The 26,274-nt window shown below is 37.1% G+C and overlaps 2 protein-coding genes and 1 pseudogene across 11 annotated transcripts in view; 1 reads left to right on the top strand and 2 right to left on the bottom strand.

The window, feature by feature from the left end:
• Positions 1–26,274, bottom strand: part of NFAT5 (nuclear factor of activated T cells 5) — a 203,285-nt gene that overhangs the window by 8,783 nt on the left and 168,228 nt on the right. For 7 of the 10 annotated variants that reach the window (XM_059905178.1, XM_059905185.1, XM_059905180.1 and 4 more), the window contains 6 exons: positions 24,616–24,806; positions 22,914–23,086; positions 17,025–17,159; positions 16,847–16,899; positions 11,607–11,739; positions 7,000–7,083 (listed from right to left, as the gene is read on the bottom strand). In XM_059905178.1, the coding sequence (XP_059761161.1) occupies positions 7,000–7,083; positions 11,607–11,739; positions 16,847–16,899; positions 17,025–17,159; positions 22,914–23,086; positions 24,616–24,806 (769 nt within the window). The remainder of the gene's footprint in view (positions 1–6,999; positions 7,084–11,606; positions 11,740–16,846; positions 16,900–17,024; positions 17,160–22,913; positions 23,087–24,615; positions 24,807–26,274) is intronic. The other 3 variants (XM_059905179.1, XM_059905182.1, XM_059905184.1) reach the window with 1 other exon arrangement.
• On the bottom strand, positions 3,132–3,808 carry LOC132353688 (proline-rich protein 13-like; annotated as a pseudogene).
• On the top strand, positions 13,241–13,882 carry MSANTD5 (Myb/SANT DNA binding domain containing 5). Its single transcript, XM_059905365.1, has one exon. The coding sequence runs from the start codon at positions 13,241–13,243 to the stop codon at positions 13,880–13,882; it is 642 nt and encodes a 213-aa protein (XP_059761348.1).

Below are 26,274 nucleotides of genomic sequence, written 5' to 3'. Positions count from 1 at the left end.
AGATTTCTTAATTTGATACTGAGAAGAAATCCTGGCTACAAAGAGGGTTTTAAAATGGAATATGGGGGGCTTCCCTGGTGGCGCAGTGGTTGAGAATCTGCCTGCTAATGCACGGGACACGGGTTCGAGCCCTGGTCTGGGAAGATCCCACATGCCGCGGAGCAACTGGGCCCGTGAGCCACAACTACTGAGCCTGCTCATCTGGAGCCTGTGCTCCGCAACAAGAGAGGCCGCGATAGTGAGAGGCCCGCGCACCGCGATGAAGAGTGGCCCGCCCCCGCACCACGATGAAGAGTCGCCCCCACTTGCCGCAACTAGAGAAAGCCCTCGCACAGAAACGAAGACCCAACACAGCCAAAAAAAACTAAATAAATAAATAAATTAAAAAAAAAATGGAATATGGTATATGAGCAGGATAGTTATCTTTGTAAATATTTTGATTTCAAAATATTTGAAACCTTCTAGTCTTTATTCAACTTGTCTCACAGCCAGCTGGCTAGAAACAATTCCTATGGAAATTGATTATACTGGGGGAGGGAAAAGTGCCCATTTAACTTTCGATATTCTATGCTTTATTACTCTAAGAAATGAATTATTTACTCATGAGTTCTCTGGACCTATTTTCACCTAGATACTATCAATACCAATATGATTCAACTCACAATCCAATTCTGTCTGAGACAAAGCTTCAGATCATGCACAGGGCAGGCATTTAAAAGTAATTCAGGCCCACCCCACAAGACAATTTGAAAGACCATTAGTGTTGTCTTACGTTGATCCTGTAATATCAACTGCTATTCTTGCTTTTGAATTCTATTAGAATGTGAGTTCCATGAAGGCAGAGATTTTGTTGTTGTTGACTGATGCATAGTAGGTAATCAATAAATATTTGTTGAATGAAGAAATGAATGAATGAATTTTACTTTTCCTTTATCGTAGTCAATTTAGTTTGTTGTGGACTATTTGGTTAATCTTACAGTGTTACATATTTTCATTAATAGTATTTCTGGCCTAAAAATTTTCAGTATCTAAAAACAAGTTTATATTACATTTCAATTAGAAACTGCATATAAATATCCATTGACAAACAAATGCATCACCTACACAGTTACTGCTTAACAGATCTATATGCATATTTGCCCCAAATTTATTTAGGGAATAATTCTCTCCCTCTCCCTCCCCCTCCCTCTCTCTCTGTCCCCCCTCCCCTCCCCCCCCTCCCCCCCCCTTCTCTCTCTCTCTCTCTCTCTCTCTCTCTCTCTCTCTCGACCTCACTGCACGGCTTGTGGGATCTTAGTTCCCTGACCAGAGATCAAACCCCGGCCCACGGCAATGAAAGCCCAAGTCCTAACCACTGGACAGCCAGGGAATTCCCAGAGAATAATTCTTATTAGTGTGATTTTTCTTCTTCTGGAAAGTGAGAATAGGTGGAATAAGTTGAGCAGGAGTCTTTTACTTCTCCTAAGGAGACTATTCACAAATAGGTATGTCTACTAGCGTAGACAAACAAGGAAAGGACTTTTTGTCTAATGCTCACTCAAAGATACAAGTCTTTCTATGGCCATATGCACAAAGTCTTTGTATGGCCAATGATAATTTAGTTTTCTGAGCCCTATTCTAGTCTGTTTGTTGTGTTAGCTTTGCATGAGCTCCAGCTGGAATCCTGCTGGTGCTGCCTGCAGGAGTGGAAGGTGCTTCCCTGGGCTGCCTGGTGTCATTAGGTGGGGGTGAGGGGTGCTGGACCTGCAGGAGGGAAAACCTTTCTCCTGGTATGTTCTCTGGTCTCCTGGTACTAATGGGGTTCCCATTTTATCACTGTTGGTGCTGTTGGGGAAGGGAAGCAACTACATGGGCTGTCTTTTGCCACTGGGTACAAGGTCAAGAACTGTGGGGTCTGGGCTGCATAGCTCTCTGCCACTGGGTAGAGGTTTGGGAGACCCTGGTCTAGTTTACCTTCTGCCCCTGGATTGCCTTCTGCCATTGGATGGAGGGTTGGGAGACACTTGGTCTGGATCTTACTATGGCCCTGGTGGAGGGCCAGGTGTTGCCAGGTCTAGGTCTCTCTCCACTGTTGGGGGAAGGATAGAGACACACAGGGCCTACTGGTACCACCAGTGCAGGTGGAGGGGGCCTGTGTGCTGCTGCCTGCTGTGGGATGGAGGATGGGTTGGCCCCCTGGGTTCTGCCCTTGCCACTCTTGCAGACATACTGACCTGCTGCTGCTGGCACATATGAGTTCTGTGTTTTGGGCCTCCTGGTTCCACTGTTGGCAGATCAGGTCCATTACTAGTTGGCGGATGTGGGGAATGGGGCAGGCTAACCCTTCCAAATTCTGCTGTTGCTATTGCAGGTTTGTGTAGGGGATGGGTTGGCCCCCAAACACTGCTAATGGGTCAGCTGCTGTCACTTGGTACGAGTCATCCCACTAAGTCTCTACTGGGCTTTCCCTTTCCTGACCTTTTGGCCAAAGAGAACAGGCTTTTCATGCTTATTTATAGATTTATTATTTTGTCTATGCCTGTTGCCAGTTCTGAGTTGCAACTGCTGCCCAATTCAGATAAATGGGAGATAAAAAGAAAAGCAGGTAACTCACTTGCTGTTGTTCTGTAAGTTCTAAGGTCTTCAGCCAGTCCTATTCCTTCTTTCTATATTTCAAAGTCCTTTTATACTGCTGAATATTTCCAAGGTATTAAGTAGATTTAGAAAGGAGGAACAGGGAAAAGTGAGTCTATACTATCTCCACCACCCACTCAGGAGAAACAGCTCTATTCGGACTGAGAGTTGGAGATGAGAGGAGGACCTGAGAGAGCATACTGAGCTAAGGAGTAGAGATTAGTTTCCAAAATGGCAGTCAGAGCTCATCAGCCAAATGGGCTCCACTTCCCAGCAGCCTTGCAGTAAGTGCAATCAATAAAAAGCCTGCTGGGAAATGTTTATTTGCCACTAAATCACCCAAGCATGCCACAATTACAAGAAAGGTACAGGTTGTTTTTTTGTTTTTTGTTTTCCATAATTAAATTTCCACAGCATCTCCCCAATCAAAAGTATTACAAAAAGAAGTAAAAAATCACATTTTACAGATCTTAGACTTGTCTTCAGCATTTTGCTCAAATTTCACCATCTTCAAAAAGTAAAACTCTTGTAAAACTCATCAGCTAAAAGTTCTATCCAAGCAGTGAGAATACGGCCTTTGCTAGCCCATGGCAATTCTTTTCCCATTTTCCCTAGCCAGTTAGGGTTGAAAAGCAGAGTGAGGCTCAGACTGCACGGGTGGGGAGGGGAGAGACTCAAGGGCTAATTTCCCCCAGTACAAGATGGCATCTGAAGCTTGACGGGAGAGCACAACTGGAGGGACTTGAGGGAAGGGTCCAGGCCCTGTATGCAGTCAGAATCACTGCTGGAAGAGGAGGAGGAGGAGGAGAAATGCTTGCCATGTTTGTGGTGTTTGTGCTTCTTTTTGTGAGCTTTCTTCATTTCCTTCTGCATCTTCTTGTCGATCACCACTCCTGGTCCTACCATGCCAGGAGCCAAAGGATTCACAGGATGCATGCCAGGGGAAGGTGGTGGGTATGCAGGGGGGTAAGGACCTGAGGGTTGGCATCCTGGATACGTGGTTGTGGCACAGGATGACAGGGTCCACCAGGGGGAAAAGCTGGATTCCCCTGGGGTGATCCTGGGGGAGTGGGAAAGGGGCCTGGAGGAAAGGTAGGGTTGGCAGGTGGTGGATGGGCAGGATTGCAACCTCTAGGGTACCTGATGTTAGGGGGTATGGATTTGGTCCTGGCTGCCCAGCATTGGGATTCCACATGTTCAGGTGTTTCCTCCAATCCAGGAATGGAGAAAGAAGGAAACTGAGGAATCCAGATGTCCCGTCACCTTTACACCACCGCCTGGGCTAAGTCTACACTATCTTGTCTCAGAACCCACAACTGTATCTTAACAGACTTGCAAATAATACTAAATGGCTTTTAGTATCTTTTCTTCCTACATTTTCACTATGTATTTATTGAGCCCTTACAAAGTTCCAGGCACTGTTCTAGGTTATGTGGATCCAGTGATGAATAAGATGGATAAAGCCCTACTACCTGGAGGTTACATTTTAGTGAAGGAGGAAAAACATACAAACAAGTAAAGTCTGTACTACCTAGAAGTTGGGGGAGAAGTTTTAAGCCAATTCAAAAAATCCAGAAAGTAAATTATTATTTTTTATTTTGGCCATGCCGCATGGCCTGCGAGATCTTAGTTCCCTGACCAGCGAATCAAACCCGGCCCCACGGCAGTGAAAGCGTGGAGTCCTAACCACTGGACCACCAGGGAATTCCCCAGAAAGTAAATTAGACAGACATATTTAACCATCCCAATATCAATTTGAATTTATGAAGAATACTGTTATAGATAGTTTATGCCAAATAATTTTTTAAAGAGTGTTCTCCTTCCATCCATGCCAAATAATAACAATTTTGGAAACTTAGAACAATCTTTGCTAAGTTTGTTGTCATCAAGCAGCACTTAGGTCATATACAAATACATTTGGTTAAAATATGAATTAAGATTTATAAGGGATGGAAATAATAGAGTAAAAAGAATATAGAGTTTTGGGGGAAATCTAAGTTGCAACCTCTGTCAGTTATTAGCTGTGTGACCTTGAGCAAATCACTTAACTTCTCTAAATTTTGGTTTATTTACCTGTAAAATGAGATTGAACTATATTATCTCTATGATTCCTACAAGCTCCTAAAACTTTTCACATAACTGCAACCAGTTAGAGAAAAACATATGCTGGCAACTATTTTTTCACATTCATCCAATTAACCACTTTTTACAAAGCTAAAACTGAGAGACTGCACATCAATACTCTATCCCTGGGTCCTAAACCTGCATCACAGAGTTTCTGAATGATCGATCTAGAATTTTCACTTACATCTTCCTGTACGTATATAGATATAGAAAACTTTCTGGAAGCTGTTAACAATAGTTTACACTGTACACTTTATCTTATTTAATCTGTATTACTTTTGTATTAATATATACACAGTTGGGTAAAACTGAAAAATGAATCATGATGCTTTACCACTAGCTTTAATATCTCACTGAGCAGTTGTGCAGTTATCCCCCTTACTCTCCACCTCCCCCTGCAAACCCTCCCCAAGGAATGAGAAACTTGTTGCAGAGCGAAAGCTTTCAATGTCTGGCCATAATGTCATATTTGTGTATCAAGTTCTAAATCTTACTGTAATTGATGGCTATTTTAAAGAATGTTATGTGGAGGATTATGCCATAACACAAATTTAAAAGTCATTCATGTTGCTCAGTCTTCATCATTAAAGCATACCTAATTAAATCGCTCAGAGGGCATCTGGGCATTATACCAAAGCTCTGATTTCAAGGAATCACAAAAATAAGCTATTTGTCAAGGGAAATTCCTAGTTGAAAGTTATTGTTGGTTTAACTGATCAGGAATCTCCAATTAATGATACTGTATTTAAAAATGACAAATGAAAAATTTTAACTGATAAGATAGTTTAGTATTCAATTTCATTTTATATCTTCATAAAATTATTTTACATGATTTCAGTTGATAAAATTGTCAAAATAAGAAGGTCTGAATTGTGAAAAATAATATGTGTATGTGTGTTTCTTACCCATTTATTAGGCTTGTAAGATTTTGATCAAATGACTAAATCATTTTATTACCAAAAATTAAACATAGCATTTAAAACCTTTTAACCTTCACTATGAGAAATTTCACACTGGATTACATTAGTGTCCCACCAGCCTGATACTCTATGAAAGAAGCATGAAGGAATTTTTGGAGAAAAGCAGGAACACATCAAAGCTGGCAAAGGACAGACCACAAATGTCCCTGACTTTCTCTAATGATTGATTAATTATGGTACTATTCATCTAATAAACACCGTTTGAATTATTATTGCTTAGATGTTACCTTATACACTAAAGCTCGACCTGTCTTTTTAAATTCCTCTATGGAATCTTGATTTCCTCATCTGTGAAATGACAATCATAAATTTCCTACCTCATAGACTTTGGCAGATTAAATGAGATAATGCTGGTAAAGAGTGTGGAATGCTGCCTAGCATTTAATATATGTTTGAGAAACATTAGCCATGGTTATCCCTAGCAGAGACTTGTAAATTTTCCTGTAGTTAAATCAGATAATTATGCACTTACTTGTGCATAATTCCTAATTAATCTATTTTGGAACTGTTGATAGAAATTATAATGGCAAGCTATACTGAACTGAATATATATATGAATGCTGAATTTTACTATGACAATAGGAAAAAAAATCCACTGTATTTGATAAAACGTATTAAGCATATTATGCCCCTTAAAAATATAAGTATACAAAATTTTAAAATTTAACTCATATGAATTTCATGGCAGAAAAATATAAGTAAAAGCTAGAATTACAGGAATAAATCAATGGCCATTATGCAATTGACATCTTCATATGTAATGGCACAAAAGCATCATAATTGAGAAACACATTATAACATCCTGAAGATATCTTCATTTTCTGTTTGGAAATACTGGTGTCAGAAGAAAGAATGGTACCTAAAGAACCTAAAGCAACTTTTTCAAATGCCAAGTTCCTATTTTGGTCTCTTTAGTCTCAATGTCAAGTACTACTCTTATTGGCAGCAAGAAGCTTTATAAAGCTATTTTATATACATTATTGTACTCTATATATACTTTTAAGATTTTTAATATTAGGGAATAAAAAACAAAACAAAACAGAAACTCCTCTACTCCAACATATGTTAAAAAAAAAAAGTTGTTTATATGGTAAATGAAGGGAAATATCAAGTTGGGAAGCAAATCTCTGCATTCAGTAAAGTCAAACAAGTATTTATTTTACAATATGGAAGATAACCTGCTAAGTGTTCTGAGTACACAAGAGAAAATAAAATAGTAAGGTTTGCTAGAGAAAATAAAGCATCACTAATTTACAATTTTTGAGCAGAATTAACTTGGTACCTTTCATGGCCTCTTCGAAAGAGCAAGGTCTTGCCGGACTAGATATTTCCTTCTTCACGTTTACATTCAAAGCAGCAGCTGCTGCTATTAAGACAAACAAAAAGGATTAATGTATTTATTTAAACTTATCCTAACAAAACGTGTATCTTAAAATTCTTTAACTGGAATATCTTCTCACAAAGCACTATTAAATTATTTGTTTAGCAGAAATTCTAGGTTCAGATGAGTTTTTATAATCACCAGTCTACGCTCTAAAATGCACCAGTCTCCCAGTGGGCAGAAGCATATGCTTACTTATTAAAACAAAATAAAAACAACCACAACTTCAAAAAATCTTTCTTGTAACAGTACACATATTGATATGAGTAGAAGACTGATATGAGATTTTTTAAACTTACCAAATATACTGTAACACTAGCATGAAAAAAAAGTTCACCATTTACCTACATAAATGATTTATTTAAAATAATACTGATTCAGAGTCAATTGAGCTAAATTTTTTAAAAAACTGTGATGAATATACAAAATCTATAACATTATGATTATTCTTTTTAGCAAGCCCTGGAAAATATAATCTTTGCTATTATTAATGGAGAATTACTACACTTCTATATCTATACATATCAAGTACATCTATTATGAAAACTTTAAATTTAATAAGCGTGAGAGTAGAGATCAGTTCTGAATGGTAAAGTTAAATAAATTCCAAATAAACAGGTTTTTACTTAAAATGACTGTTTAATAATTTTATTTAAATAGATGTTAATTTCTATTTTTCATTGTATTAATTTTATTTATTTATTTTATTTATTCCCTAATTTATTCAAAATGGGAATTGAGTCAACTTATTTTCAATTTATTCTTAACATGACAATGCAAAATGATGGTTATAGAGAATATAAAGAGATAGTTGACTGTGAATAAAGAGACAAAATGTACACATCTCCTAAGAATGAAGTTAAAAAATTTATCTAAGCATGCTGTGCTGCACATGAGGTCCAACAAATGATAATTTGAATGAACTATCAATTGAATGAAATTATCAATTGAATAGAATTGATGAGAAAAGAAATCCATAGACAATTTTATATTTTTTTATTTTTTATTTTATTTTTATTTTTTTAATTTTTTAAAAAAATTTATTTATTTATTTATGGCTGTGTTGGGTCTTCGTTTCTGTGCGAGGGCTTTCTCCAGTTGTGGCAAGTGGGGGCCACTCTTCATCGTGGTGCGCGGGCCTCTAACTATTGCGGCCTCTCCTGTTGCGGAGCACAGGCTCCAGATGCACAGGCTCAGTAATTGTGGCTCACGGGCCTAGTTGCTCCGCGGCATGTGGGATCCTCCCAGACCAGGGCTCGAACCCGTGTCCCCTGCATTGGCAGGCAGACTCTCAACCACTGCGCCACCAGGGAAGCCCTATTTTTTTAATTTTTATTTTATTTAATTTATATTTATTTTTAGCTGTGTTGGGTCTGCGTTTCTGTGCGAGGGCTTTCTCTAGTTGCGGCAAGCGGGGGCCACTCTTCATCGCGGTGCGTGGGCCTCTCACTATCGCGGCCGCTCTTGTTGCGGAGCACAGGCTCCAGACGCGCAGGCTCAGTAGTTGTGGCTCACGGGCCTAGTTGCTCCGCGGCATGTGGGATCTTCCCAGACCAGGGCTCGAACCCGTGTCCCCTGCATTGGCAGGCAGACTCCCAACCACTGCACCACCAGGGAAGCCCCATAGACAATTTTAAAGCATAACATTAATTCTAATAATTACAGATTTAAAGATGGAAACTAATCTTTGAAAAAATTTTAAATTTCTACTTTTAAAAGTTTTAGTCATTTGTCTTTAGAGCAACAAAAAATTATGAATAAATATTTTATCCTCCATTTCTTATAGCAATTACTAATGCAGAGTCACTGCAAAAACTAAGGAGATTTCTGTGTCTTAATAGATGGAAGTAAAACAAATTAATGGCTAAGCAATGCTTCAGTGACTAACTGGCAATGAAACAAAGGTTTTACGACTCTGCAAAGTAAGTGCCTAAGAGCATGTACATGCAATGTATTTTTGGCAGTATAGACTCAGAAGGCTTTAGAGGGGCTTGTGTCTGGCAGAGCATGCGGAGCCAGCCAGTTTATGTACACTTGAGCCCCTGCCTCAATCCTACTTTTAGACCGTGTACCAAGTATACAAGATCCCAAAATTTTCTGCACAACTACTCTATAGACCATGTGTGAAATCTTAGGCCTATAGGGTGAACAGAGCTTACGAGCACTGGCCAGTGCATCAAGGCCCTCCAGGTAGAGGATGGAGCCAGGAGAGGGAAAAGAAGGATGCCAGCCTGGGGATTCCTCTTTCTTCATGTTGTCATATCCCAGTTTGGACCTCCAAGCAGTTTGAAAATCCTCAATTCGAATCTGGCCTTCCAGGTTATTATGAAGGTATTTTGGTCAAATTAGGAGGATAGAATATACTTTATTTAATTATTTGTTATTTTTATCTATAACTTTTAAATATTTAGACAAAATGGTGTAGCAGTTGCCATTTCTACTCTTGACTTACAAAAATTATGCTGGGCCTTGTTCTAGCTGTTACAATTACTATACACCACTGATTATTCAAATGTTTAACCACAGTCCCTGGATGAATCACAAAAGCAATTAGTTTATCATAATGAGACAGTGCAAATTTTCTATAACCAAGTTTTCCTGAAATCATATTCTCTCACATGAACACCTAAAAAGATGCTCACATTTTATAAAATATAAAAAAGTGAAATTGTGGGAAGATTCTTTAATTAGCTATATCATAAAGGCAGAAACTAAAGCATTGGATCTCACTATAAAATTTGCATATTATATATTTATTCAATTAAGAGTTTCTGAGGGCGACTGCTATTTATGATATATACAGTACAAGGGGGAAATACTTAAAAGAATAAACGTATGTTAGTGATTGCCTAAATGTGGCCAAATACAGCCAATTAGTGTAGGCTTTAAAACAGAACACCTAAAAGCTGTTTTATTTGGCAATTTATTAAAGGGAAATTTTTAATAATCAGCATTCATTACTAAGAAATGAAGATTCATAGTGCTGATGCTAAGCACTTCAAAGTTCTGAAGTTCTTTATTATTGATCATAAAACCAAACAAAAACAACAAAACCTCAGTATTTTCAGGATGGCGAAAACTTTAAGGTTATTCACACACACACACACACACACTTCCTTCTTCCCTTCCCACACAAATATTTTAATTACTGTATGCCATTTTTCTCCCCCTATGAGCAAACTCCTCCTCACATAAATACTAAATGTTAATATTTAGTAACTAGCAGTTACTAAAATGCTTTAACTACCATTAGTTTTAAATCAAATTTTCTTGGATTTTTGAGGCCTTCTTTGAAAGAAAACAATCAACTATTTCATCTTTAAGTATAAACCAATATCCTCTTCCCTAGTTTTGTTGAAGCCAGTATATTATTTCCAAACTTTGTCTTTTTCTGTCTGAAATTTCTACTTGGGATCTTTTGTTCTGAGATAAATACTAAAAGGATTTCATTAGTGCTATACTGTGGCACACTTTTGTAGCAAACTGGTGGGAAATAACCAATGCTGTGAAACTCAGACATGATTAAAAAGAACAAAAAGGGAACAGATCGCATTAAGTGATAGAAAGTAATTATCAAGACTAGTTACAACTCTGTCCTAGCGACTGTTTCCATCACTTTTGTTGCCAGGGCTTTCTTTCCTTGCTACCATTTTTCACTTTGTACCTCACTGAATCCTGAACTATTTGGGAATAACATATCGGTAAATGTAAAGATATGGAAGAACTTCTACCTCTAAAGCATGCCTGAGATAGAATGGAGTAAACCATGGTAAGCATGGCAGAAACCAAGCCTAGGTCAACAAAACATGTGAAGAGTTTCCATTTCCAAAATGTTCTCTCTGCTTCTCCAGGAAAAGCCTTCTCTTCTTCAGGCAACTAAACTAATGTAGGCAAAAAACTCTTAGGACACTTCTTACCCAGAGAGCTAAATTTATAAGCAACTGCTCTGGTTTCTTAAGCACCTGTTTTACCTAAATGCTTAAAATTATATATAAAATATTTATTCACCAGAAGTCTCTGATATTTTTGATAACACAAATTAGAAAATGTTACAGGCATATGATTCTATTTGTGATATTATCACTTATCATTCCAAGCTATCTCTCACCTCTCCCAAAATGCATCCTATAAGCCAGCCAGACTAAAAACTATTAGCAGTTTCTCAAAGTCGTCACTTTCACCTTTCTGCACATAAGAGGTACTCAATGAATGGTAATTCTTACCAAGGAGTAACTTGTATGACAACTCTGGAGAGCCTGACTTCAGAGCATTTCTAGCTTTTCTTTTATTATTAGAGCATAAGGCAGAAACAGTTCCCTTAATATAAGAGTAAAAGCAGTGTTTGGTGGCCATCTTCTTAGGAAATAATGCCATCTTCAAAAAATACTGATATCAATTCATCTTAGCACACAACTTTCTCTTTTAAGTTGGCTGGTCTTCTTCATATTCTTCCAAAGAACTAGAAGTTAATTATTCCTTTTGATTCAGAACTTTTTATTTTGACATACCTGGGTCTGGAGTGTAAGTGAATGGCTGAACATCATGAGATCTTCCAGCATTGGTCACTACGTATATTCCCACTGATACTGGCAAAGTTATATGTTGGTCATGATATGGGGGAACCTTCACAATAAGATGATTCTAATTGAAAGAAAATTACAAGAGTCAGAAAAGAAGTAATGTTTAAATTAAAATTTTGAAATAAAATATTATAATTAAGTACATTTCCTGTTAGTTGTAAAGTTTAAAAATTCTGACTAGGGGAAAAAATGTAGTATTTAAAAGCTCAGGTTCACGGGCATCAGGACATTAATCTTAAAACTGCTTTTAAGGTAAAATACCAATGTTTTACAATGGCTTACAAGGTCCCTGACCTGTCAACTTTATCTCATTTCCCTTCTCCTCCAGCTTGTTACATTCCAGTCACACTGACCTTCTTACACTAACACAGTAAATTCATTCTTTTAACACACTAAATTCATTTTTACCTCAGAGCCTTTACAACTTTCTGTTCTCTCTCACTGGAAAACTCTTCCTTTACCTCTTCAAATGGCTAGTTCCTTACCCATTTTCAGGTCTCATTCAAATGTCATCTCCTCAGAGAAGCCCTCTCTGACCATCCTATTTAAAGTAGCACCCCTCTCCAATCTGACCACATAATCTTGTTTATTTCTAAAATATCACTTATCACCACCTGAAATTACTGTGATTATCTGCTTGTTTTCTGTCCCTCTCCAACCACAAGAATGTAACCTCCATGAGAACCTAGGATGTTCTGTTCTTCATTCTATCTCCATGGTTAAGCACCTCACACAAAATATACTCAAATATATTTGTCGAAAAAAAGAATGAATATATATTCAGGAAAAAAATATGTCCACCATGCATAATGTCAGTTACCATATGTTTTGTAAACCTTAACAGTGAGATGTATCAATACTTCGCAATGCAGTTCACTGCTTCCTAACCACTTTAATTCTCATTTAAAGTCAATAGGGTTCAGTTCACCCAAACCTCAGTAGATTAAAGTCATTTTTTTGTATGTGAAAATAGTGGTAGAAGCATCCTTTTAAGAGAAAGGAAGAGTTCCATAAATGCTTCAGCAGCACTTATTCTTCTTAGAAGACACAATGAACCACATTTGACTTGTTCTTTTCTTCCCTAGTATGTTATAGTATTGGGAAGGAATATCAAGGGGTAGTGATTATCCTTTTTATACTGAGTATGTGATATGCAAGAGGCCAATGGTGATAGCTGAGGATGAAGTGAATGTGATGACATTTTTTACTTAGTTACACTATGGTAGTTGGTTGACTCAGTTGAATAGAACATGTGACAAATGAGGCCAAGATTTTGATTTCTGAGCACTTAATTTGTTTCTAAGCCATCTTAAAACACTCTCTGAAATAGTCACATTATACATTTAAAAATAGCTTCTTATTTATGGCATTAATAGAATGCTTCCTGAGTCCAGTTAGCCATCTCAAAAAAAATCACACTTCGAGAGACTGCCAGAAGCAGAGAGGAGCAGACACATTTCAGGAGACCACCTAATCTCCTGAATTCCAGCAAAGCAGAGTAAGTGCCAGCTCTCTTGCTCCTGGATTAGGCCCTGAGGCTGCAGAGAAAACTCAGAATAAAAATGGAGAAAGTGACATTTCAGGCTGAAATTACTAGACACCTCCAGGAAGTAGAGAAGGTAAAAGAAACCCAGGGAGAAGAACTGCCCTCAGACCAGTGTGTTAATAAACCTTGGAGCAACCATGAGATTAGGAGTTTCCTACAAGAATGGGAACTCCTTGAAGATGAAGAGTTAAAGAAGAATTATCACATAGCATCAAGAATAATTGCCAGGCATCTCAAGCAAACGGGCATAAATAAGAGCAGGAGAAAATGTCTCCAGATGCTAATAAACATGCAGGACTTATATTGGACCGTTCATGAAGCCAACCAGAGACCAAGGAGTGAACCCTTGCCATGTCCTTATGGAGAGGCCCTTCACAGGATCCTAGAACACAGAGGGGAGAACAAGGACTTCTCAGAAGTGGCTGATGTCCCACCACCCGAGTACCAGCCCCCTGCGTGTGCCATCCCTGATTGCTTTGAGGAGCTGCTGTGGGCTCCCCCACATATGATCTACATAGAGGATCCTCAGGTACCCAGATGGGAGCCCTGGAACATGTACCTTCCACAGTCAAGTCCATGCCTGTTTCCTGCATTTCTCCCCCTACACCCTGGCCCCCAGCAACAGTGGTCAACTCTCTCTGACACTGAGTCAGATTGAGAACTTACAGTTGGAACCTGGATCCCAGTTTGATTCGAAGGACAGACAATGGACTAGCACAATTCTATACACTCATGACTTCTTTTTTCCTAGCCCAATGTAATGAGGGGAAAAAATGTGAAAATAAACGACTGTGACCCTCAAAAAAAAAAAAAATCACACTTCTAATTCAGGTGGAAAAACATATATAAATGTGTGTACATCCACAGGTATTAGGGGGCAAAAATCTGAATGCACATACTCAACTGCACATGAGGCCATCAAAAAATGTACCTGCAGTGATCCAACTTCTAAGAAACAGAATCTTAAAATCTTGCCCACCTTCCTTTGTTTAAACACTGCAACTACATCACAAAGCAGTCCTACCTACAGTTAAGGAGATGGTTGAATGGATGGACTTGTGAAGTATCTTCCCAATCTTAAAATTACATATTTGGCAAACTCAATAACTGAAATTATTCTTCTGAATAAAAACTTGTTTCTTGGTAATTAGTAACAGAATTAGTATCTAAAAGTCAGATGCATATTTTATTTAAACAAACCTTTTACTCCACTTGCTTTGGAGAGCGTATTTAAGCAAATCTAATTTGAAACCTTTTATTTATTTATTTTTTAAATTTATTTTATTTTATTTATTCTATTTTTTGGCTGCATTGGGTCTTCGTTGCTGTGCGTGGGCTTTTCTCTGGTTGTGCAGAGCAGGGGCCACTCTTTGTTGCAGTGTGCGGGCTTCTCATTGCAGTGGCTTCTCTTGCTGTGGAGCACGGGCTCTAGGTGCGTGGGCTTCAGTAGTTGTGGCACATGGGCTCAGTAGTTGTGGCTCGTGGGCTCTAGAGTGCAGGCTCAGCAGTTGTGGTGCACGGGCTTAGTGGCTCTGTGGCATGTGGGATCTTCCTGGACCAGGGCTCAAACCCGTGTCCCCTGCATTGGCAGGCAGATTCTTAACCACTGTGCCACCAGGGAAGCCCCCGAAACCTTTTAAAAGCCAAATGAACCTATTTTCATACTAATTCTTCTTACTTCCTCAATCTGAATCCAGAAATTCTACAAGTGATTTGAATTAAAAACTAAGTAAATTGTAGGTAGTGATAGTAAGCTTTTTAAAAATACTACTCTCAAAAATTGAGAGCAATTAACTACCACTGAGCTAGGAGTACAATACAGACAAAACATACAAAGGATTGGGAGACCTGTGGAGCAGGCAGAATGTTCTCTGAGGTAAAAAGAGAAGAATATCTGAAATTTAATTTCTTCATCTTTAAAAAATATTTATTTATTTATTTATTTTGCTGCACCGTGTTTTAGTTGCAACACGCGGGATCTTTTAGTTGTGGCATTCGAGCTCTTAGTTGCAGCATGCATGTAGGATCTATAATACTTCCCTGACCAGGGACTGAACCGGGTCCCCTGCATTGGGAGTGCGGAGTCTTAGCCACTGGACCACCAGGAAGTCCCTGAATTTTAATTTCTTAGAAAAATCTGCTTGGATTCAAAGTAACGACTTTCTTTTTTCCAGCAGATAATCTTTTTCAGAGCTTATAAGCTCTGAAGTGGGAATGGTCTGATCAACAAGTTTTACAAGAAATTATAAAATGCCAGAGTTAGAAGGAACCTCAAATAATCTAGTAAAAGAGTTTATCTTATAGATTAGAAAACTGGGGCAAAAGAGAGACTTGTCTTACACAGGTAACACAGATTGTTAGTCACAAAGCAGGTACTAGAATTTCAGTTAAGACTAGTCTAGCAGACATTATCTGATGGTAAATGTGACAAAGGAATGGCTGCTGAGTCCTACTATCTCTTCTTGACAGCATGTAGTAGCATAGGCTAGAGGAGAACATTCTGCATAGCATTTGTCTAGGTATACAGGAAGCTCCACCTTACATGATACTATGTAGTGAAGAATTAATTTAACTCAAAGTGAGGTCTAGTCTTTTCCCTTGGCTACTGGGAGGTGATCTCTAGGCCCCTAGAATGTCCTGTCTGACAGAAGTATCTTTGTTTGTTTAGGGGCTTTGGCCACTGAAAAGTCTAACAATGTAATTTATGAAGAGAGCTTTGAAACATGTCATATCATTTCCAACCTCTGGGGGAACTGGAGACTAAAGGTTAGCTGCACGGGCAGTATGTCATCCAACACAAATAAAAACTCTGAATACCAATAGCTTGGATGAGCTTCCTAATAGGCAGTACTCTACGTACTGCCTATGTTGTCACACATCAATGTGCTGAGAGGGTAAGGAATCCCTGAGGACAGGAAGCTTCACCTTCAGGACACTCCCAGACCTTACTTTATGTGTCTCTCCCTTTGGCTGGCTCTGATTTGTGTTCTTTTGCTTCTCTGTTCTTTATGAACTGTACTTATACATACCAATCTTCTGCATATGCCTTATATCTGATTTACTCATAAGTTTGTCTTTCTCTTTTGTTAGTTTCAACTTCTATGAGGTTGGTCTTATCTGCTCTACATACTAATTCTTAAGTCAGTCCTTTATCCTTGTTTTCAAACTTTTTTCCTTGTTATTTGGAAAACAATATATAGCAAGGTCCTACAAATATAGACTCTTTAAGTGTAACAAGTAGCACTTCTGAATGCAAAAAGGTAACTAACAAGTATAAAACACCTGGCACATAGCAGGTACTCAATAAATGTTTCCCTTTGATTTAACTAAATAGTACCTTAAGATAATCCAAATCATCAGAGCAAATAAATATTAGGAAAGAAATGTTTCATTCATTAACAATGGTAATTTGCTAACGCTCTTAACTTTTTCAAATAGAGAACTGTCATTTCTAGCATCAGTGGAATAAATCTATTTCAGTTAAAGAAACCCAAGAAAGAAACTTTAAATGATTTACATCAACCCCATATAAAGAAGAAATTTGTTAATGCAGGAAAATTTTGGAGCAAAACTCAATTTCTCAGAGAGTAAACAATCAAACTATAAAAAGTTTAAATTATACCTGATGAAATAATTCCATGTCGATTTCAGCTTCCGACTTCCAAGAGTTTTCATCTGATTGAAATAAAAACAGTGACTTACTAAAATTGTGAAAAATTTTTTACTTTGTAGCTACAACTATATCTTTATAACAAAGTGAAACATGCAACAATTTCTAAGGCAGTATTGTGCCTACTTACCAGAAACATTTTCTTGGAAAATAACTTTAGTTCCTTTCAGAAAGTTCTTGCCGATTAAAAATACTTCTTCCTCTCCTTTCACTGAACAGCTATGTAAGCTCTTCTTTAAGATTTCTGGCACTCCTGCTGGCTGAGCTGTAGATATATATAAGCATTCCATAAAAAGAACCACCAACACTTACTTCTTATCTAAAATCAACTCTCAATTATCCAGTTCTATAAGTTGTCTTTGTTGACCCCTGAATTTGACTTCTTTTATTCTGCATATTAAATTTTACCATAACAGAAAGCAAAGAAAAAACAGAAAAGTCTGTATTAATTTTTAATAACTATTGTAAGATTTTATAGGGATGGATTAATGTCTGTGATGACATTTTAATTTATTAGCTGTCATCTGTTTTCTCATTACGTGAACAAAAAAAAGGTGTAAAATATGAATTTGGTCATGTTTTTGTCTTAATATTTTTAAAAAATTCAATTTAGAAACAAATTTATCTCACAATCCTAACCTTAAAAATGTCAGCTATGCTATGCCATTACAAGACTTCTGAGGCAATGTGAGCCTATGGGTGGTATTGAGGGCATCTTTAAGGATCTAGACCCAGGACTCAGGCCCTAAACCAGAAGAACACCTGAAAACAGACTGAATGCAATTCAGAGTACTTCTTTCTACCAGGGTATCTCCTTGAACTAGGATACCCTGAGGTTAAAGATAAAATGCACTTGTTTTTCAATTACAAAGACTAACTAACCACTAGTACAATTAACAAAGAGGCTGACTAGTACTGAGCAGGAGCCAGATCTAAGAAATTGTAATTGGCCTACCAACTTCCTCATGTCATGATTTCCTTAAGAAAATTTAATATGTACTGCTTAGTAAAACAGGTTCCAAAGTAAGTGTATCTGGGAATTACTGAGTTAAGCAAAGCTAAATGAACAATAGGATTTCTCCAAGCATTTCACATTCTGATGTACACTGTAAATATCCAAGAAGTGGGTATAGTACACAGTCCCCTCAACATATTTGACTCCAGAAACATTCTTCCATATTGACGCCTAAGGACTAGTTTTCCACCAGAATACTCTCTGGGATACTGGTTAATGCAAATACATACCTTTTAGGTACTCAAAAACCTGCTTCCTTAAGATTAAGCACTTTGAAATAGAATACACTATTTGTTGTTTTAGTACACCCTAACAACATATATACTGCAAAGGTAAACTTTAACATGGCTGTATAACTTATCAACTTCTAAATTAATGAGATAGTCTATTAAACTTTAGGAAAAGTTTAAGTTTTTTTCTCATTAAATACTTACATATTTAATACTTAATTTTATCTTTACAAGAAAGTAATATGGGAAATTATCCTTGTCAAAATATTTACTGCCCCTCTTTCCCTAGGCCTGCCGTTCCTTGTGGGAAGGCTCTTACTCCACTCAACGTCATTCTTGCTCCACTCATGTAAGGACTGGCCATGTGACTTGTTCGTATAACGAAATGTGAACTGAAGTAATTAATGTGCCACTTCCAGGCTTTAAGAGCCCCACGTGGTTCTACCATCTTCCTCCACTACAAAAATGGCAATATCCCAGAAAGGGGCAGCTTCTAAAGCCTGGTTCCCAGAGTGAAGAAAATGGAGCTGCTTCCAAACTACACCCAATATTATCATAAAATGAGGAAGAAGTAAAACTTTGTTGTGTAAGCCACTTAGATTTTTTTGGTTGGTTGTTACTGTAGCACCATTTAGCCTCACTTGTTAATACAAACAAGTATCTTATCCTAATTCAATATCTGAATGGCAAATAATATTTTCAGCAATGTCTGAGTTTAAAAGAAATTGTGATTGTATAAACATATATACTGTCTGGAACCCACAGGGTTAATGTATGAACAGAATGGAAACAGTTACTGGTCATACACTGGTAATTACATATCCTTTTAGAGAATTAAGTGAACTTAATTAAGTGAATTTATAACTTTTTGGAGTAACACTGGAACTAGATACTTGTTTTTATACAACATTCAAGAAAAATATGATAGATATTATTTTGATTAGAAAACAATAAGAGGTGCAAAATTATATGCACATATTGTATTAACAAAATGAATAGAAAGTCTATAACCTTTCCCCCCAACTTTCAAAATACTATATGGAAATTCCACTTCACTCATGATTATCAAAACTTTTTTCCTACCTCATTTTTTCCTTTTATGTATTAAAGGCTTAAGATGGCCAAATGAGGCCCCTCTGAAGGTACAATGTGTATTTATCTTTCATATATTTGTATTTACATTACACAAAGAACTAGTCTGTTCAAGATAATTTAACTTCTAACTTTTGACCTTAAAAGGTCTTTTCTATTAAAAAGTTTAATGGTTACCTAACAGGACATACTCCATACTAAACAGAACTGAAATCAGGATTATTTACGCATTAACTGTTTTATTTTTATCTTTAAGTAATTAGTAAGCTGACTCTTGAAAGTGATCACATTGCTTTAAAAAACTGTAACAAAAAAAGCAGGCACCTTTCTGGTATTATAAAAAACAATGTGCTTTTAGATGCTGTTCAAATAGCGGCCTCAAAAATAAAGCTGAGGGACTTCCCTGGTGGTGCAGTAGTTAAGAATCCGCCTGCCAACGCAGGGGACATGGGTTTGAGCCCTGGTCCGGGAAGATCCCACATGCCGTGGAGCAACTAAGCCCGTTCGTCACAACTACTGAGCCTGCGCTCTAGAGCCTGCGAGCCACAACTACTGAGCCCTCATGCCACACCTACTGAAGCCCGCATGCCTAGAGCAGCCCCTGCTCGCCACAACTAGAGAAAGCCCTCGCGCAGCAACAAAGACCCAACACAGCCAAAAAAAAAAAAAAAAAAAAAGCTGAAAAAAATTAATGAACATCTGAATACTGAAAAATAACAAAGCAAATATTTCAACCTGTCAAAAGAATTAGTAAGGCTTTTTAATGTCTGTAAAGAGAAGAAAAATTTACTCAATGATATTATCCCTTCTCTAAAGTTGTGGAAGAGCTAGAAATAAGGAAAGTAGGAACTCGTTAAATTCAGTAAGATTTAATACAATAAGCATTAGTAAGACAAAATCTAAAATACATTATATTGAAGAAAGCTATGATTAATTTTGCCACATTAAAAAAATTATTATAGAAGGGTGGATTCTAAAAAAGTATGAAAATTGATATTCTTAATTTGATCTAGTATATATGTATTGTCTGGAGACATCTAAAGGTGTGAAGAATATAAAAGGGGATGATTCTTCTATCCCCTTAACAACAAACAAAAAGACAATGGATCCAATGGCCACTGTTAAACCAACAAGTAGAAGCAGGACTGTTTTTCTAAGGTCACAAGGCACAACATGAATTCTGGCATTAGGCCTTCTTTCCACTGAGTGTCTCTAGATGGAAGATCAAGTATCTGTTTCCTCTCCTCCCTTCCACCTCTAGAACCTTTTGGCCCCTCTTCCTTTTCTACCTCCCTCTCATCTTCCTGTTTCCTTCTACCTCCCATTCCAATTCTAACCCTTCTTACTAACCTATTTCCTTTTTACCTCTCATTCTACCCCAACTGCTCAAACCTGCCAAAAAGGTTATATTCACGGAAATAAACACAAACCATAAACCCATAATGGAACATAGAGTGGCTATGGTCATGCTCAAAGTATTAGATTATATAAAAGAAGAACTGCACATGCCCCACTAAAATTGAAACTCCATCCTAATAATATTCAAGTTGAGACATATTGTGATTTATAGTAAATTAGCACCTAAATTAGAAAAGCTTTATAACTCAATAAACCATCTACAGATTATTTATTCTGTCCCTATCTGAACATAATAGAATGGACATGGAATCTAGAAACTTTAAAAGCAGCATATTTATAACTGAACATTATCCAGAAATAGCCCAAGAAAATACTAGTATCAAAACAAATTTTTCATAATAATGAAAAATAGAGAAATCCAAATGAGCTCTCTTTATTTTTATTTTGTTTTTTAAAAAATTTTTGGCTGCATTGGGTCTTTGTTGCCGCGCGTGGGCTTTCTCTAGTTGCGGTGAGCGGGGGCTACTCTTTGTTGCGGTGCGCGGGCTTCTCATTGCAGTGGCTTCTCTTGTTGCGCAGCACGGGCTCTAGGCGCATGGCCTCGGTAGTTGTGGCACGTGGGCTCAGTAGTTGTGGCGCACAGGCTTAGTAGCTCCGTGGCATGTGGGATCTTCCCAGACCAGGGCTCGGATTCTCAACCACTGTGCCACCAGGGAAGCCCCAAATGAGCTCTCTTGAGATCAGAAAGATATTTACTACTTTCTTTTTAAAATTAGGGTGTTTGCCAAGCTAACGTAGGGGTATAGTCACTTCTGAGATGAATTAGAAAGGAAGGGAAAAATAAGATTTACCAAGGGTGAATAATTTGACAAAACTAAGCTACAATTAAATAACAAAGGCTTTGTAGGTATCCTGGAGGTACCAAGGTCATAATACCCATAACGACCCAACAGGAAGTTCAAGTGAATGGAACTCAGTCTCTTCTGCTCTTTTGAATTCAGAAGCAAGGCCAAAGAAAATAATAGTTAATGAAAATCTTCTTAAGGGATGTACAAAGGAAAAAGTTTTCCTATTTATTACTTGTAATAATACTCATTACAGGGAAACCAGACTATATCTTGAAGCACATACAACATGACTGAATTTAAATACACACACATGGACTTCCCTGGTGGTGCAGTGGTTGAGAATCCGCCTGCCAATGCAGGGGACATGGATTCAATCCCTGGTCCGGAAAGATCCCACATGCCGCGGAGCAACTAAGCCCGTGCGCCACAACTACTGAGCCTGTGCTCTACAGCCCGCGAGCCACAACTACTGAGCCTGCACTCTAGAGCCCACGAGCCACAACTACTGAGGCCACATGCCACAACTACTGAAGCCCGTGCGCCTAGAGTCCGTGCTCCACAACAAGAGAAGCCACCGCAATGAGAAGCCCGCGCACTGCAACAAAGAGTGGCCCCCGCTCTGCGCAACCAGAGAAGAGCCCATGCACAGCAACAAAGACCCAACACAGCCAAAAAAAAAAAATTACACACACACATCATTTACTTTCTATGCCAAGGTTAGCAAAGTAAGAATTTCATTTCCCACTATACTATAATACCTTAATTTGTAATCAGAACTACAACTGCTATATATTTACAAAGTTCTGCTTACCTTATTGTTTCTTACATTCTAATACAAAACACTTAGAATCACAGCGATTTATCACACTATGAAGATGCTGTGAAAATCCTGTGCCTTTGCAATTTACTTCAGGCAAACTGTTCAAATTACTTTTTTTTTTTAAATTAATTTATTTATTTTTGGCTGTGTTGGGTCCTCGTTTCCGCGCGAGGGCTTTCTCTAGTTGTGGCAAGCGGGGGTCACACTCCTCATCGCGGTGCGCAGGCCTCTCACTGTCGCGGCCTCTCTTGTTGCGGAGCATAGTTTCCAGACGCGCAGGCTCAGTAGTTGTGGCTCACAGGCCCAGCCGCTCCGCGGCGTGTGGGATCCTCCCAGACCAGGGCTCGAACCTGTGTCCCCTGCATTGGCAGGCAGATTCTCAACCACTGCACCACCAGGGAAGCCCCAAATTACTTTTTAAATCAGTATAGGATAAGAGGAAACTACAAAATGCTACATTCCTTTTGAATTTTATTAGAAATTACCCACCTTTAATTTAACCTAGAAAATTTAACTATAGCTTTGAAAATGTTTCAAATTTTTCGTGATCACAAGCTGGAGTATGAAAAACAACTGATATTTAGAGATATCAAAAGATTAACAGAAAAGGGAAAAAAATTCCATATATTTAATATCTCCATATTTTCTTACTTACTACATAAAATCGGAGAAGAGGGTGTTTGCAGTGTCAAAGTGGAGCCATCTTTCCTTGTGATATTAACTCGAAAAACCAATCTGGCACGAGTGCTTTTTTTCTTGGAACCAGCAATTCCTATTCTGGCTTCAACATCAGCATTCCTCAATTTCAATATCCCTACGCAGTCCACCCTAATACAGAAAAAATATATTAACTGATATTTTCTGTTGTATAAATAGCACAATATTCTTAATCAAACAAGTTTTCTTTTTAAAAATAATTTGCTTCCTTGTTAATTTTTGAGTATGTAATATAATTATATGGTTCCAAATTCAAAAAACAGAGAAGGGTAAGTTCTGAATATTCATAACTTCTCATCTTGTCAACTTTTCATTTATAATAATAATGGAAAAAATAGTACAGAATTAAAATCACTATTTCAAAATCTGAACATAAGTAATGGTTTAAAAGAGGTATTTTTGCTTTAAAAAATTAAATTTATCCTCTTTCTTTTTGCACCTAATTCAGATATTAAAATAAAGAAATGGATTTTACTTGAAAAAAATTAGTAACTGTCTCCCCCCAAAATGTTAACGCTGCACAGCCATTAAAACATATGTTATAAATAATATTTAATGTTATGGGAAAATGCTCATGATAAGTGAAGAGCAGGTTACAAAGCAGTGAGTAGAGTATCATCGCAATTTTATCAGAAAAAAGGATGGAAAAAATAAATGTCAAACCAGTAATTAGTTCTATTAAGTTGGAAGTTGGAGTTTGAGGGGTTTTTTTTTTAGCTTTTTATTACTACTCAATTTTATTGAGATTTTTATTAATCTGTATTTTCAACTTATAAGGAATAATTACTATTTTTATAATCAGTAACTCCCTATCTTCCACCATATACATTTATTTTTACAATTTCAAAAGTTAAAAATAAATAAACTTCACTAAATATGTTTCAAAATTTCCCTTTTCCAACTATACTCTTACTAACTTATTCAAATGGTTTTCCAAACAAAACAAAACAAAACAAAACAAACCTGAAAACCAAGTAGAGAAAAGTCTTTAGCTATCCAATACGGATAATTACAAAACAGGTCTATCCCATATCAATATTTGCTGCTGTTACGGTTACCGTTAGAATTAAAGGTCCTTAATAAAAGGATTAAGGAAAAAAAATTAATTTAAATCATTTCTAATATATTTCAGGAAATGAAAATGCATAAGATGAAAAATAGGTAGTCTCAGGACATAATTTTTTTTTAACATAGGAAAACAGAAACAGAAGGTAAATTTAGACCAGCAATATGCTTTTTCATACCAAGATGGGTCAAGGCACCATGAATGATCTCTGTCAGTTTCTACTGCAAACACTAACAAAAGAGAATTTAGGAAAGCAAATCAAATTGTTTGTAATTTTATTTTTTAATGTTAATATTATTAATTCCAACATATAAGTCTGTATTATTTTCCAAAAAGCCAGCATTCCACCTGCCTTTTATATCCTTGTCTTTCACTATGGGAATTCTCTAGCAAAGGGCAAAAGAGTTCGTTTTCACCCATTACCATTCTGCAATAAACTATTATTTTTATTTGTTATGTTTAAAACATTTTAATACAATACTCAACATCTTTTATACATTAGAAACTAAAAAATTTTCCTGCCTACTGCAAAAGTGTAATGAATTAACAAAAAATATTTTTACTAAGTACTCACGCTAGTGTCATATTGTTGCTCGGATCAAGGCCGACTTCTATAACAGTAGTGCCTTCAATGTCCACTTCTTTGCAGGGAGTTGTATTTCGCCCAGTTACCCTGCAGGCCTGATAAAATCCATGTGGTTTCACTCGACCAGAGTCATTGCCCACAAACACCTGCAACACTACTGGCTCATTATGGCCTTCCAGCTGGAGTGAGATAACATGGAGCATAAACACTAATCAGCATTTCAAATAATCTAATTGTAAAATCAAACATTTAAGACCAAGTCCTATATTATTATATTTATAACTGGATTCAATAAAGAAATAACAAGTCTTCCAGAAAAACAGAGGTAAAATATTTTCATAAAGGAAAATTGGCTAAATTTTTGCAGAAAACTCTAAGTTTTAGTTCTGCAATAATCACATTTTAATTAAAATTTTAGATGTTTAATGATAAATTATCATTTGTAATTAATTTGTACAACCAGATGAGAATGAATACACAATCCTTTAAGGTATTTATAAATTTACGGACTGCCAAAGCACGTGGGTCACTCAGGATTTACCACCACCACTAATGGAAAATTCACTAAACTGTGCTAGTGGCATCATTATCATCATCAAATGAGAGTACATCTACTAAATTTTTACTCTGTTAAAGCTGTTTGAGTAGGAAAGTGTTTGAAGTGCAGCTATATAAATACTAGGGGGATGGAGCTCATTTTCATAGACTAGATACATATATACAACATCACAAAATCCTGGGCCAAAACATTATGGTCTGAAAAACTGCTGGTTCAAACCAGGACCTATGAGTCATTACAGATCTCTAGCAAGCCTTCATAAATTAAATTATAATTTGTATGCTGAAGAATAAATAAATATTTAAAAGAACACTTGGGAACAAATGTTTCCAATGCTGGTTCTTGATAAGGTTTGTAAACACTGAAGCTGCTAATACAGAATGCAGAAAATCACAAAATAACTTGTACAATCCACATCAAAGTGCTTAAAAAAAACTCATATATCTTTTCTATCCAAGAATAACTGTATCTCTGTATCTATGAGTATCATCATAATGAGTCAAATAAGCAGCAAATAAGCAGTCTACCCAAACTGTTAGCAGTACCTTAGAACAGTGTCTGGCACATAGAAGGGTACGGTATTTGCTGAATGAGTGAATAAATAAACTTTTAAGATCAGCCAATTCACTCCTTATCACAGGCAATTAATCTAACTACTTCTGCAGGCAAGTATTTAGACAAAGCATAACTTAAAGCCGGAGCAATTAGGTTAAAAATATTTACCAAACTATCAAAATGTCTGGTTAGACAAATATTTATACAAAGCATAACTTAAATTTCTCACTTGCCTGTTACTTGTCCTAAGATTGGGGGACTGAAGAAGGATTGGTGTGGTGAGTAGTAGAGGGGTAGGAATGATACTGTACATGTGACTATTAACAAACCGTATAATGGTCATGAGTAAGCTTCTTGATCCCAAGTTCCTACCATTATTTCTTTCCAGTATAAAACGAAAGGCAGTTCAATTAAATATTGTTCAACTAACACATTTACACAAACTGTATTTACAAGAATCTACCATGTGACTAGCCAAAATTCCTCCCTGTTTAGTATTTTGCAAGGGGTAGGAACATTTGTTAAATAAACAT

The sequence above is a fragment of the Balaenoptera ricei genome, chromosome 19 (assembly GCF_028023285.1).
Source record: "Balaenoptera ricei isolate mBalRic1 chromosome 19, mBalRic1.hap2, whole genome shotgun sequence".
Lineage (NCBI taxonomy): Eukaryota > Metazoa > Chordata > Mammalia > Artiodactyla > Balaenopteridae > Balaenoptera > Balaenoptera ricei.
The sequence above is the reverse complement of the archived record's forward strand: the minus strand, read 5'-3'. Positions and strand labels throughout refer to the sequence as shown.

Excerpts from the sequence above, each read along its gene's own strand:
- MSANTD5 (XM_059905365.1), top strand. The coding sequence starts at position 13,241 with ATGGAGAAAGTGACATTTCAGGCTGAAATTACTAGACACCTCCAGGAA.